This window comes from Psammomys obesus, unplaced genomic scaffold (genome assembly GCF_907164565.1).
Source record: "Psammomys obesus unplaced genomic scaffold, mPsaObe1.curated_primary_1811, whole genome shotgun sequence".
NCBI lineage: Eukaryota > Metazoa > Chordata > Mammalia > Rodentia > Muridae > Psammomys > Psammomys obesus.
In genome coordinates, this window is record NW_026585686.1 from 4,780,439 (window position 1) to 4,793,848 (window position 13,410).

General features: G+C 36.9%; 1 protein-coding gene across 1 annotated transcript in view; it reads right to left on the minus strand.

The window, feature by feature from the left end:
- The window catches only part of Ccdc171 (coiled-coil domain containing 171), a 330,679-nt gene that overhangs the window by 145,001 nt on the left and 172,268 nt on the right, over nt 1-13,410 (minus strand). Inside the window, exon 23 of the mRNA XM_055591708.1 lies at nt 2,028-2,173. Within this exon, the coding sequence (XP_055447683.1) occupies nt 2,028-2,173 (146 nt within the window). The remainder of the gene's footprint in view (nt 1-2,027; nt 2,174-13,410) is intronic.

A 13,410-nucleotide genomic window follows, 5' to 3' on the forward strand; every position in this document is an offset into this window, starting at 1 on the left:
CACACACACACACACACACACACACACACACACACACACACACACACGAGAAGCTGAGAAGCAGTGACAGCCAGCCTGTAATCCCAGTCCTCACAAGGCAGACACAGGTTCTCAGGCAAGATGGCTAGTGTCACTGAAGGAAATTAGTGAGCCTCAGCTCTTGCCTCAACAAACAGAGTGAAAACTAACCCAAAAGAGACTCAGTGTCAATCTATGGCTGTCATATGTAACACATACCCACACTCACACCACACACATGTAAAGAAAGTATAAAACATAACCATAGCCACTGATACATTTTATACTTAACTCTTATGCTTACTTACGCTATTTGTTCCAAACTGGGGGAAAGAGACCATAAATTAAGAAAATGGAAAGAATAAACTATGATTACATTATTATCCACAAAATAAATGCTCTTAAAAATAAGACATTCTTTAGATCTTTAGTTGGTGGCAAAATATTGTGAGCAGTGATATTGTGTAAAATACCATTGTCTTTCTTCTGTCTTTCATGCTGTCATAATTTCATTAAAACCCTCTGTGGCCTGACAATGCATGTGTGGTTACAAGTTCTCTTCGTGGTCTGTGTGTTTATTCAGCTTTCATAATAAAATAAACACTATGAGTTAAATGTAAAGACAGGATTTTAATAGTAATGTATGAATGGAAAAATGTAAACAGCATAGTAACACTCCAGTTTTTAATCACTCTTATTTAGTTTTATAAACCCTAACCCATAGAAATGAGTCAGACACTTGAGCCCTAAGTTAACATCGGCACTATAAAAACACAGTGTAAGTCTGGAGGGTTATAATCCTGTCTTCATGCATCTAAGAACTTCATGTTCTGTGAAGTGCAGAGTTAACAACCTAGTCTGCTTCTTCACTCAATGAGAGGAGATCAAGAAAATGGCAACAAATGTGAGGTAGTCAAACTTACATTTTTGAAATAAAAATTATATTGATTTAATGTGGAGATACAATATTATACAGCTGTACAATTTTCAAAAAAACTGTTCGTGGATATTTAAACAAGCCAATATATGTACTTTGGAATTCATCTTCTCCTTATGCATAAGTGATGTCATCAACCCAGAGGCAATAGGGACTGCTGTCCTAAGATCACAGATGTCCTGCCCTATGACTTACAGGCTCTATCCTGAAATTTATAAAATATGTTCACATTCACAGTTCGTATCCAACAGGAGTCTGTCTCAAAACTGTGAACTAATAGTTTTACATTTTCATGAATTAAAAATTCTAAGCACAGTGAATCAATTAGAATCACATTATACTTTTGAACAACAGCCTTCTGTAAGGTAGACCATAAACCTTGTTAGAGGGAACAAATGAGAGCTCAACAGAACTGTTCAATTTCAACACTGCATGTATGCCCGCTTGCTACATGCTAAACAAAAAAAAAAAAAAAAAAAAAACATTCTCTACATTAACTTAGCTCTTTACATTGAAATGGAATTTTTTTCTATTAAATATACTTTAGCATATACCTATATAAGCTTAAATGGATTCCCATGATCAACATGTTTTAGCTGCATTTTAAGGCTGTGACACACATTTTGATTGTATATCAACATTTTCTAGTGGAAATATTACTTGTATTATCAGCGGAATCTACAAAGCAAAATCAGAGGTGGGAGCCAGGGAAGCAGAAGGTGATAAGGAATAAATAGTAGAAACAAACAATATAACTATGTGAAACTCTTAAATAAATGATTTTATGTTCTCCACTAATGAATATGTGGTTTCAAACATGCAATGCCACCGAGCACCAGATATACATAATCTGAGGCTATATAGAAGCTTATGCTTCTGAGGCTTCTCAATAAAATATACACTTAGTGTGTTAAGAGTTTTCTTTTTGAGGGCATATCAGAGAATTTCAAAGAGAGACAGCTGCACTTTTGTTTTCTAGCACTGTATTATCCAGGGCTAAAACCCAGAGCATAAAAGTAAGAATTGATCTTTTGTCTGTTTTAAGTGATCTCCCCACGGTCCAAATGCTCACTTGGCTGCCATGCGGAGGGCACTCTCTGCATCGTGGATGTTCTCCTCCAGTCGACGCTTGTCCTGCTCCAGCTGGGTAAGATGTCTATTGAGCTGACGTAGAGATTGATCTTTCCTTCTCAGCTCCATCTTTGCCTCGGAGAGACTCTGCAAGCAGACGGAAAACAGAGTTACTTGTCAGCCCTGATAATTAACTTCAATTTATGCCATAGGCTATTAGACAAAGAAGAATATATCCTGGATGAGAAGAGGACTTGGGTCATTATACATCAAGGTTTAACAAATTTCCTGCAAAATTTTTACATACTTGCTAATTAGAAATGAGAACTATACTGTTTGGGGGAAATATCTGGCTTCAGAATATAATTCTATTTTATTATATAAAGTAAAGGAAACCATATTATTACTAAAAAAAAAAATCTTACTACAGAAATCTCAAGCTATAAGTCCTTGCTTTCAATGATGAAAAAATAAAGAATTTATGGGACAAAGTGCATGAAGGTTAGATTCTATTAGACATGAATGAGAGCTCTCAGATGTCCCACCAAAGCAGATGGTTGGGGGCAGGAAATCAGGATGCTGGGGACATGGTGGGCTCATGCGTATTTACAACCGTCTGTGACAGACTGCTAAACACATGTCAGTAGACAAATATGACTTAGCAATAATTTTTACTTGCTTCCCAACAAATAACTTCCACATCAAGGGTAACTACATAAGAATGAACAGCATGTTTAGCTAACAAAATAGTGCTGGCATTCATAATGAGTTAGAGTTTATAAATGTTTTCCTTATCACAGAAGTAAAAACTGTGGATTCACAGTTCTTTAAACACCAATGTAGCACTGAAATTGCAGCATTCAATTATACAGTTTTTAGAGGGTAAGGTGAGAAAGTATTAGAATTGGAAACAATTTTAAGGAATATTTTCTAGACCAAGTTTAAAACTCTAGGCTGCAAAAAACTAAGGGGATCAGGTGATCTCCTTAACGCCAAAAATCTGATCACCCTTGTCCTATAAGATTTCTAAAATAAGCTTATCTAAATTTTTATAATTAATTTTGTTGAAAACGCAGCCAAACAACTGACCACACACACTTCTGTTTTACTCCTTTTGCTAGTTCAGGCACACATGAATATCCACAACTGTTGTTCACAGGCCCCATGAAGAAGCAGCAGTGTGCTACAGTTTTGTGTTTGAAACTCTCCCCTTAATATAGTCACAGTAATATCAGGTGTCTAAAAATGCTGCGAGCTTTTAAATTCAGAAATTCACTTCAGTCAAGGTACTACTACATGTACAAGAATCCAAAAATTACTAATGAGACAACAACAGTTACTCACTAGATACTTAAACTTATTTTCAGATATTATTAGTAATAGATCTTTAAGCACACTGCAAAGTTGATCAGTGAGTACTGCATGTCCATCAGATAGAAGAAGTTCCAGCAATATATCATATATTTTTAAAACCTAAAAAAATGAATTGATATTTCCCCTAAAAGAAATTATAAATGCTTAGAAGATATATGTGTTTGACATGATTTAAATATTACATAATGTATACATGTACTAAAACATCATGTTACTATGGAAGTTGTTCCCTTATTTTTATGTTAAAATTTAATTTATCTTAAATATTTGAAAAAGAATATTTCACTGAGAAAGTATCCAAACAATGTTTAATAACAAGAAAGAACAGATTTTTTTAAAATTCCAATTCTAGTAATTTTGTTAAGATACTTAAAAGCTTTGAAGTATTAAGAAATTATTTGTTTAAAAATAAAATTTATTTGTTTTAAACATAATTTCTGACATATCCCAAGCAATTAAAAGGGGCTACTTTTCTCCCACCAGTTAACATAAACTTCAACTCTTCTTTCAAAAGAAATGATGTGTGTACTAGTTCATTCACACTGCCATGCTTAGTAAGTCTTAAGATTGGAGTGTGCCCTTGTGATGGGGCTTCCAGGGCTTTAACACACAGTTCAGCCCTGCTCGCCCAACCTGAAACAGCTCATCGGTTTACTTCATTTCTAAACCACACTGTTCTGTTCAGCCAACTATGTTGTACATTTTACATATACTGATTTTATATATTCCACAAACTTACATACAAATGTGTTTCACATATACAATACACACACTACTTGTAAATTCTTAAGTTGTGTTTTTCTTTTCTCTTGCTCAGATTCACCTAATTAAAACCCATGATAAACTTTATGGACTCTAATATTTCTAGCTGAATGACTGAAACCAAGAGGGTGTGCCTCTGGGCAGCAAGGCAACAATGATAAGCAGCAGGTTAGCCACTAATTTCTCAACCAGGGTAGATTGTGAAAGTGTGATGTTCTGATATCCAAGAAACTGTTCAGGAGAGAATAGGATAAATCAAGTTTAATAACTCTGCTCCTAATTGTTCCCCCAATGCTCAACTCTAATTACTTGGAGAACTCTCCTGACTGTCACCTGATATTAAGTTGTTGGAGGCTGAGCCTGGAACAGCGAGATAATCAATAAACATTTAGTGGGGAGAAGAATGAAGATCCTGTTAAGCAGTGGGAACCTGCAGCACCCAAAGCCCTTCTGCTCATGAGAAAACCTGTGGGACAGCCATAGTGATTGCAAAGCAATAATCCGGAGCACTGTTTTTAGGCCTTGAGGCCTTTAGGCAACAGTACATTTGAGGGAAAAAGGTTAACACGGTCACCCTAATTACAGCCCACTTTCACATACTTCATATATAAGCGAAGACAAGCCAATTAGGTAGAAAGGAAGATAAGGGAAGTTTTATTTGTATACTAATTAAACCCCTGATGAAATTAAAGGAAAAACATACAGCTCTGTAATTGTGTCTGAGAAAGGTCACTCCAGGTTCAGTTATCAGAACGGCACAGCCTTGAGATACTTCACTTAATCCACACTACAGCCCTCATTTTGTACTCAGGTCTTAATATTTACAAAAAAAATAAAAAAGGAAAGAAAGAAAAGAAAACTCAAAGCCTGATACTGAACTTTATCTTTAAATAGAGGTGAATAATTTGAGCTGTTAGAAAGTTAATGCTATACATTATAATAAGAGTCTTTTAAAAGGTAAAAAATATTCTGCTGACCCAAGAACTCGTGTCAATATTTTCATCAAAGATTCTACTTTTCACTTTAAATCCAAAAATGCTCAAAAACAAAATTTAAAATGATATCCCATCTACCATATATCATTATGGTATTTCTTTTCAGTTAATACTCACCTTCATGTATATCTCTCATGATCCAAGAGGGGAAAAGACAAAAGCTTCCAGGAAACTACTATAACAAGAAGGTACTTACACCTATTTTCTTTAATTGATCATGAAAGCTATTTACTAGTAGGAAAAGCTAGCAAAGCACAGTATGAACACAAAGAAAATAGAGAATACAGAAGAGCTTAGGGATAGATACATGGTAGGAGATACTAAACACCCACATATTTTTAAATATTTTACTTATAGTTTCTAATGTTTCTGTGATACATGTTACTACTGAATAAAAACACAAATTATTTTAAGTCATTCATAATTTTATAGTACTAAATCTTTAAATGTTTATTAAGGCTAATAATTTATTTAATTGTGGCTATAAATTTAAATTATATTGCTTCCCCCTAGTAACATATTTTGTGTAGAAAAAAACAGATCTATTGAGATATAACTCACATACCATTCAATTAATTCTTTGTATAACTTATAAGGGATTAGTATGTTCATAGAGTTTTGTAGCCATCACCAATATGTCTTTTTTTATATTCTTCCTTTTAAGAAAAGGCTTTCAAAAACTGATGCCCTAAATATAGTATGTCTAATTATTTCAGCAAATGTTAATTTAAAGCCACACAAAATATGTAATGTTTATAATTCTTCTAAGTGTCTTAAAAATTTTTTTAATTTCTTCTGGGTGGTGGTGGTGCACATCTTTAATCCTAGCTCTTGGGAGGCAGAGACCGGCAGGTCTCTGAGTTTGAAAGCCAGCTTGGTCTACAGAGCAAGTTCCAGGGCAGCCAGGGCTACACAGAGAAACCATGTCTCAATCATAAAATGTATTTCCTGAATCTATATAGGTGTACAATACAAGAGTTAAAGTTATCTGTGTGGTGTACACATCTCTCTCTAATTCATATTTCCGCATGTCAAGAGACTCACCTACAATTGCTCCCATGAGGACACAATTTTGTACTTTAGACCATTATGCCACTAGGAAAACTGAACTCAAGGAGATACAACTTTTATAGATTTTCTTTCATCTAATGGGGAATATGTTTGGATTCACATTCCTGCAGACTAAAAACTAATGGCTATTCAATTTGGTATAAAAAAAGTCAGCCATTCAAGGTGAAAGCAAGAAGACAAACTTTAAACAATGTTTCCAAGGTCAGGGGAAAATTTAACAATTTTTAAAACTAAGTTTGCAGAGCTAAGATGCAGCTCAGCAACAGAGGGCCTGCCCTTCATACATGGGGTTACTGGTTTGATGTTCAGCACGGCAAACAACATTGACCAGTGATCACAGTAACACAATAAATACACTTATTGCTACCCAACTGTGACTTCTGAATAAACACTTCCGGCCAGCAGTAAACTGGACAAAACATTCCAAAGCTAGAAAAGGACCTCGTGCTATCTTCATCAAGCTAGAAAGTGATAACCAAAAAATTATGTTAATCAAGAATTAATTTGAGTTGCTACTGAGAAATCAAACTGCAAGTTCACAGAAGGCACAATGTTTAAATGATACAACCATTGAGCTCACTGCAGGGCATACATATGTAAAACCAGAACTCACTATAGTCTACAATTAGGTTGACAGTCTGTGTGAGATGAGCAATTAGGTAATTTATAATAAATATACAACAGAAAGAGATGGCACTATGTAGTATAATTAATTCCTGTGTTTTTCTTTCTTTATATCCTTATTTTCTAGAATTAACAGCAATGTTTTGCAATTTTAAGATAGATTCCCCCAAGGCCATTATCTTTTACCATTTTCTATTATTAGCTTCACATACTTTCGTGAAGGTAGACAACATACTTACAAAATGAAGCTGAAGATTGACAACTTCTCCATTTTTAGTGTGTAGTAGTTGGCAATAACTGTGTAGTGTGTATGTATATACATATATGCACATAGATATGTATATGCATGTGTATAGCAAGACAACAGATATGAAGGTATCCTATAAGCAGAGAGGACTGAATAAATCTTAAAATATAATTAATACAATAATTATGTTTCTAGATCTCATGTCATTATAGTCTTGTTTAAATAAATCTAAATCTGCATGTAGCATCTCAGTTTCTACGTTATATCTAACTTATTTACATACATATATTCAGATAGATATATACTTAATAATTAGGTGCATATGTGTATGTCTGTATAGGGCTTGTACATTTAGGTGCAGTGCCCTTGTAAGCATCCCAAGCGTGGATGCCAGCAACTAAACTCAGGTCCTCTGCAAGAGCAACAAGCTCTTAACCACTGAACCATCTCCCCAGACCCTTAAATATTTAATTTTTAAAATAACTACTTTGTTAACACAGTTTAAAAAGACTAAAACAATGCCTTGTAGACATATTTCTACAAATAGTCCATATATTGGATGAACAACAACAAAAAATAGAGCAAATGAGCAATGAAAATTCACCCTTGAAATTTCAAAGTATGCTCTAAGATTCTATTGTAATATATCTTATGGTTATTGGTATATTCTCATATTGTCCTTTGAAAATAGCTTTCTAAATTCTGTTTATATATAAAGAAATGAAAATCTTTTCCAGTAAGTACATGAAAGGTGCCAATAGTAAAATACAAAATTAAAAGCCTCATGAAAGTGTTCAAAGTGCACTGAATTCTGTTTGTCCTAGGCCTCACATGCAAATCACAGAACTCTTTATGACAGACTAGAAGAGGTAGATGATAGTGAAAGCTGGGCAGGAAATTGTTGAAACATATTTTACCTGTCAAAAAAAGGGGTGGAGGTCTAGAGTAAAGAGACCCATAAGCCCATTCAACTGGAAAATTCACTCAAGAAGGACCAAAACAAATAAAAGGTAGCTAACTACATTCACTGTGACACATGGCATGCTAAGTGGCTCTCCTGTCCTCAGTTGTATAAAGATTGGGAGCCTGCTGGGAAATCTGTAATTGGTAAAGCCAACATAGGAACTGTGTTTATTCTCTCCCCTTGCATTCCTTAGGAGTTGAGAACAAGAAGAGGTTGTGTGAAGAGCTGATCTTGGTGTAGCAACATCAACAGCATGATGATTGTCACATGCAGGTAGTTTCCAAGTGTGATTTGAGATACGTGTGTAAAGGACATCAGTACTTAACATGCCACCGCTCTTCCCCCTGCACCTGGTACTTGGAAAGTTCAAAGCAGAAGAATCACAAATTCAAGGCCAGTGTGGGCCACACAGAGACCGTGACTCAAAAAGCAATGAAGGGCAGTCAAGACGTCCAGAAACATCCCTTGGCGATACTGTGAGCCGGTCCACTGTGAATTAAGCTGTAGGAAACTGTCACTTACAATGTAAATGCTGCATGAACATTGGCAATTACCTAAAATAATACTCTGAGAATAATTTTAAAGATTATATATATATATATATATTATTAATTTACTTTACATCTCAGTCATAGGCCCCTCCTTCTTCTCCTCCCAGTCCCACCCTCTCTCCCACATCCCCCCTCCCTCATTCCTCAGAATAGAGGAGCCCCCTATCCAGACACCTCAGCTCATCTATGCTCATGAGGACTGAGTTCATGGCCTTGTAGGGAAGTCCCATCAGGAGGAAGTGACCAAAAAGCAGGCAACATACTGAGTGTCAGAGATATCCCCACTTCCCTAACTAGTAGGTCCACATGAAGCCTAAGATGCCCATAGGACTTATCTTCTTGAGGTCTGTGCATTGTAGTATGTCTGTCCTGTACTGTATGACTAAAATACGCTTATAAGTGAGTATATACCATGAGTGTCTTTCTGGTTCTAGGTTACCTCACTCAGCATGACCTTTTCTAGTTCCATCTGTTTGCCTGAAAATTTCATGATTACCTTGTTGTTAATGGCTGGTAGTATTTCACTGTGTAAAGAAAAAGAAAATGATGTTCAATAGCATACATTTCTATGAATTCATATTTACCAAGTAATTGCTCATTTTTTTTTACATCTGATTTACTGTGCTGATTACCGAAGACTTCAGATAGTTTTTTGAGAATTCTGTTTCCAAAACTGTTCATGGTGGTGCACATTCCTTTTTAATTCTACTACTTGAGGGATTGGGGGAGGGGATTGCATGTTTTAGGCTAGCTTGGGTAGTGGAGATTTTCTGACTTAAAAAATAAGAAAGGAAAGAGAAAATCAAATCAATGTCCTAGTATTTAAAGTGTTTATTTTATTATATAAAATATGCAAAGTGTATATAATATTAAAACACTAAAGATTTAAAAAGTAATTTGAGTTCAGTGTTACATAGAAAAAAGTGCTTGTTTATACCATTAACCAAAGCTGGTGTAAATTTTGCTTGCCTGATGGTCTTAAGTATAGCATGAGTCTTCAATCCAATATGAGAATTCATAGAGTTTGATATCATATCCCAAATAAACATTTTCCTCAAGTGGATACACAACACGTAAGAATCTGAGCATCACCTCCCCCTGGCCGGTTGCAGACTTTCCAAGCCACAGAAGAAGACAATGTAACCAGTCCTGATGAGACCTGATAGGATAAGGTCAAATTGAAGGGGAGGAAGACCTCTCCATCAGTGGACTGGGGGAGGGGCATGGGGGAGAAGAGGGTGGGAGAGTGGGATTGGGAGAAGACAAGGGAGGGGGACACAGCTGGGATACAAATGGAATAAATTGTAATAAATGATAATAATAAAAAATTTTTAAAAATTAAAAAAAAAACTGTACCACAGTTTCTTTATCCATTCTTAGTTGAAAGACATCTAGGTTGTTTCCAGTTTCTGGCTATTATGAATAAAGTTGCTATGAACATGGTTGAGCAAATATCCTTGTTGTATGCCCAGAAGTGGTATAGCTAGGTCTTGAGGTAGAACTGTTCCAATTTTCTGAGAAAGCTCCAGATTGATTTCCAAAGTGGTTGTACAAGTTTGCACACCCACCAGCAATGGAGGAGGGTTACCCTTTCTCCACAACCTCACCAGCACATGTTTTCACTGATCGGTGTAAGACGGAATATCAGGGTTGTTCTGATTTGCATTTCCCTGATGACAATGACTAAGGACATTGAGCAATTCTTTAAGTGCTTCTCTGCCATTTGAAAGATTTCTCTGTTGAGAATTCTCTGTTTCACTGTTTCCTATTTTTTAGCTGGATTATTTGGTTTGTTGGTGTTTAATTTCTTGAGTTCTTTATATATTCTGGATATTAGCTCTTTGTCAAATATAGGATTGGTAAAGATATTTTCCCAATCTATAAACTGCTGTTTGGTTCTACTGACAGTATCCTTTGCTTTACAAAGGCTTTTCAGTTTCAAGCTTTTCAGTTTCCCACTTATTAATTATAGATCTTAGAGAAATTGCTATCTCACCAAAGATCATTTGATACAGATTCAATGCAATCCCCATCAAAATACCAACTGGGAAAATGCAATAAAAATGAAAAAAAATAACTTTTTTATCAAATTCCACAAAATCAGCGAAGCATTTCAATCTCTTTAAACAGTTACTTGGATATTGGCCAAGGACTAGAAAAGCTTTCACGGGCATTGTCTTAATTAGGTTTCTATTGCTGTGATAAAGAACATGACCAAATACAACGTGGGGAGAAAAGAGTTTACCTGGCTTATGTACTCCAGGTCACTGAGGAAATCTGAGGCAGAAACCTGATGCAAGAACCGAAGCAGAGGCCATAGCTGAATGTTACGTACTGGCTTACTCCCCATGGCTTGCTCAGCCTGCTTTCTTTTTTTAATTTTTTTATTATTATCATTTATTACAATTTATTCAATTTATATCCCGGATGTGGCCCCCTCCCTCATTTCCCAATCCTACCCTTCTGTCCCTCTACCCCTCCCCTAGTCTACTGATAGGGGAGAACCTCCTTCCCTTCCCTCTGACTCTAGCCTGTCAGTCTCATCAGGACTGGCTGCATTGTCTTCCTCTGTGGCCTGGCAAAGCTGCTCCCCGCTCAGGGGGAGGTGACCAAAGAGCAGGCCAATGTACCACAATTTCTGTATCCATTCCTCAGTTGAGGGGCATCTGGGTTGTTTCCAGGTTCTGGCTATTACAAATAAGCCTGCTACAAACATGGTTGACCAAATGTCCTTATTGTGTACTTGAGCCTCTTTTGGATATATACCTAGGAGTGGTATGGCTGGATCTTGAGGAAGCGCTATTCCTAATTGTCTGAGGAAGCGCCAGATTGATTTCCAGAATGGTTGTTCAAGTTTACATTCCCACCAGCAGTGGAGGAGGGTTCCCCTTTCTCCATATCCTCTCCAGCATGTGTTGTCACTTGAGTTTTTGATCTTAGCCATTCTGATGGGTATAAGGTGAAATCTCAGGGTCATTTTGATTTGCAATTCCCTGATAACTAAGGACGTTAAGCATTTCTTTAAGTGTTTTTTGGCCATTCTCCATTTCTCTATTGAGAATTCTGTTTAGCTCTGTACTCCATCTTTTAATTGGATTATTTGATTTGTTGCGTTTAACTTCTTGTGTTCTTTATATATGCTGGATATTAGCCCTCTGTCAGATACAGGGTTGGTGAAGATCCTTTCCCAATTTGTAGGCAGTCATTTTGTTCTGACCATAGTGTCCTTTGCTTTACAGAAGCTTTTCAGTTTTGTGAGGTCCTGTCTCTAACATGAACTGATTGGCCTCCTCTTTGATCACCTCTCCTGAGGCAGGAGCAGCCTTACCAGGCCACAGAGGAAGACAATGCAGCCACTCCTGATGAGACCTGATAGACTAGGATCAGAAGGAAGGAGAGGAAGACCTCCCCTATCAGTGGACTTGGGGAGGGGCATGCGTGGAGAAGAGGTAAAAAGGGTGGGATTGCGAGGGGGGAAGAAGGGAGCTATGGGGCAATACAAAGTGAATAAAGTGTAATTAATAAAAACTAAAATTAAAAAATATTTTTAAAAAGAGCAGGCCAATCAGTTCATGTCAGAGACAGCCCCTGTTCCCCTTACTAGGGAACCCACTTGGAGACTGAGTCTATGGGCTACATCTGAGCCAGGGTTTTAGGTACTCTCCATGCATTGTCATTGATTGGGGTGTCATTCTCTTCAGGGTCCCCACAGCTCAGTTTTTATGGCTCTGTTGGTCTCCTTTTGGAGCTCCTGTCCCCTCCAGGTCTTTCTATCTCCCCTTCTTTCCTAAGATTCCCTGCACTCTGCCCAAATTTTGTCTATGAGTCTCAGCCTCTGCTTCGATACCTCAATCGGTAGAGTCTTTCAGAGGTAGTCTGTGGTAGCCTCTTGTCCTGTTCCCTGTCTTCTCATCAGCCTGCTTTCTTATATACCCTAGAACCACCTACCCAGAACTGGCACTACCCACAATGGCCTTGGATTTCCCACCTTAACTGTTAAGAAAATGCCGCACAGGCAATCTGATGGAGGCATTTTCTCAAATTAAGGTTTCTCTTCCTAAATTACTCTGTTCTGCATCAAGACCACAAGAAAACAGCCAGGACAGGTATCTTAGGCTCTTTTACTCTTTCTGTAAAGCTTCTCTCCCTGTTATATGGCTGTGTGTTTGCCATATGGCTGACAAGAACACTATCATTATGTAATAAAGAAACTTTCATTGTACCAGAAGGCACTATGGAAGCTTCCAAAGAAAGGAAGCAACCAACATTCCTACAGAACTCTGACTGAACCCCAACACACATGGTAGAATACCTCTAAGAATGCAGTAGTGGCATGCATGCATTAGTAGTAACCAACAGCTCTCTAACTGGACCCACTCAACAAGAGGTAAACCATGTCTAGTACTAGAAACAATAAATCAATATATCAAGTTGTGTAATTCAGTACCTGTAGCTTTCTCCCCCTGCTCAAGAAATCTTAGCTACTATTGAAAGACACTTGTTGCCAAAATTATTTCAAAATATCACCCTCAAATAATTTATGCCACATTGACTAGCTTGCAATGGTACAGTAATAGAAACAATAAATAAACCCACACCAAATTTTATTCATCAGTATATAAGAACAGAACTGTATTAGACTTAAAAGAATTTAATTATCCCCTACACAGATGAAGTAGAGAAAATGGGGGAAGGTAAAGGAATGAAAAGAGAAACCAAGAACTGAATCAGAAACTCTGGGGCATCCCATGTCACAAACATTTTCCTGCAGTAGGGCTGAATGAGGTGATACAGGC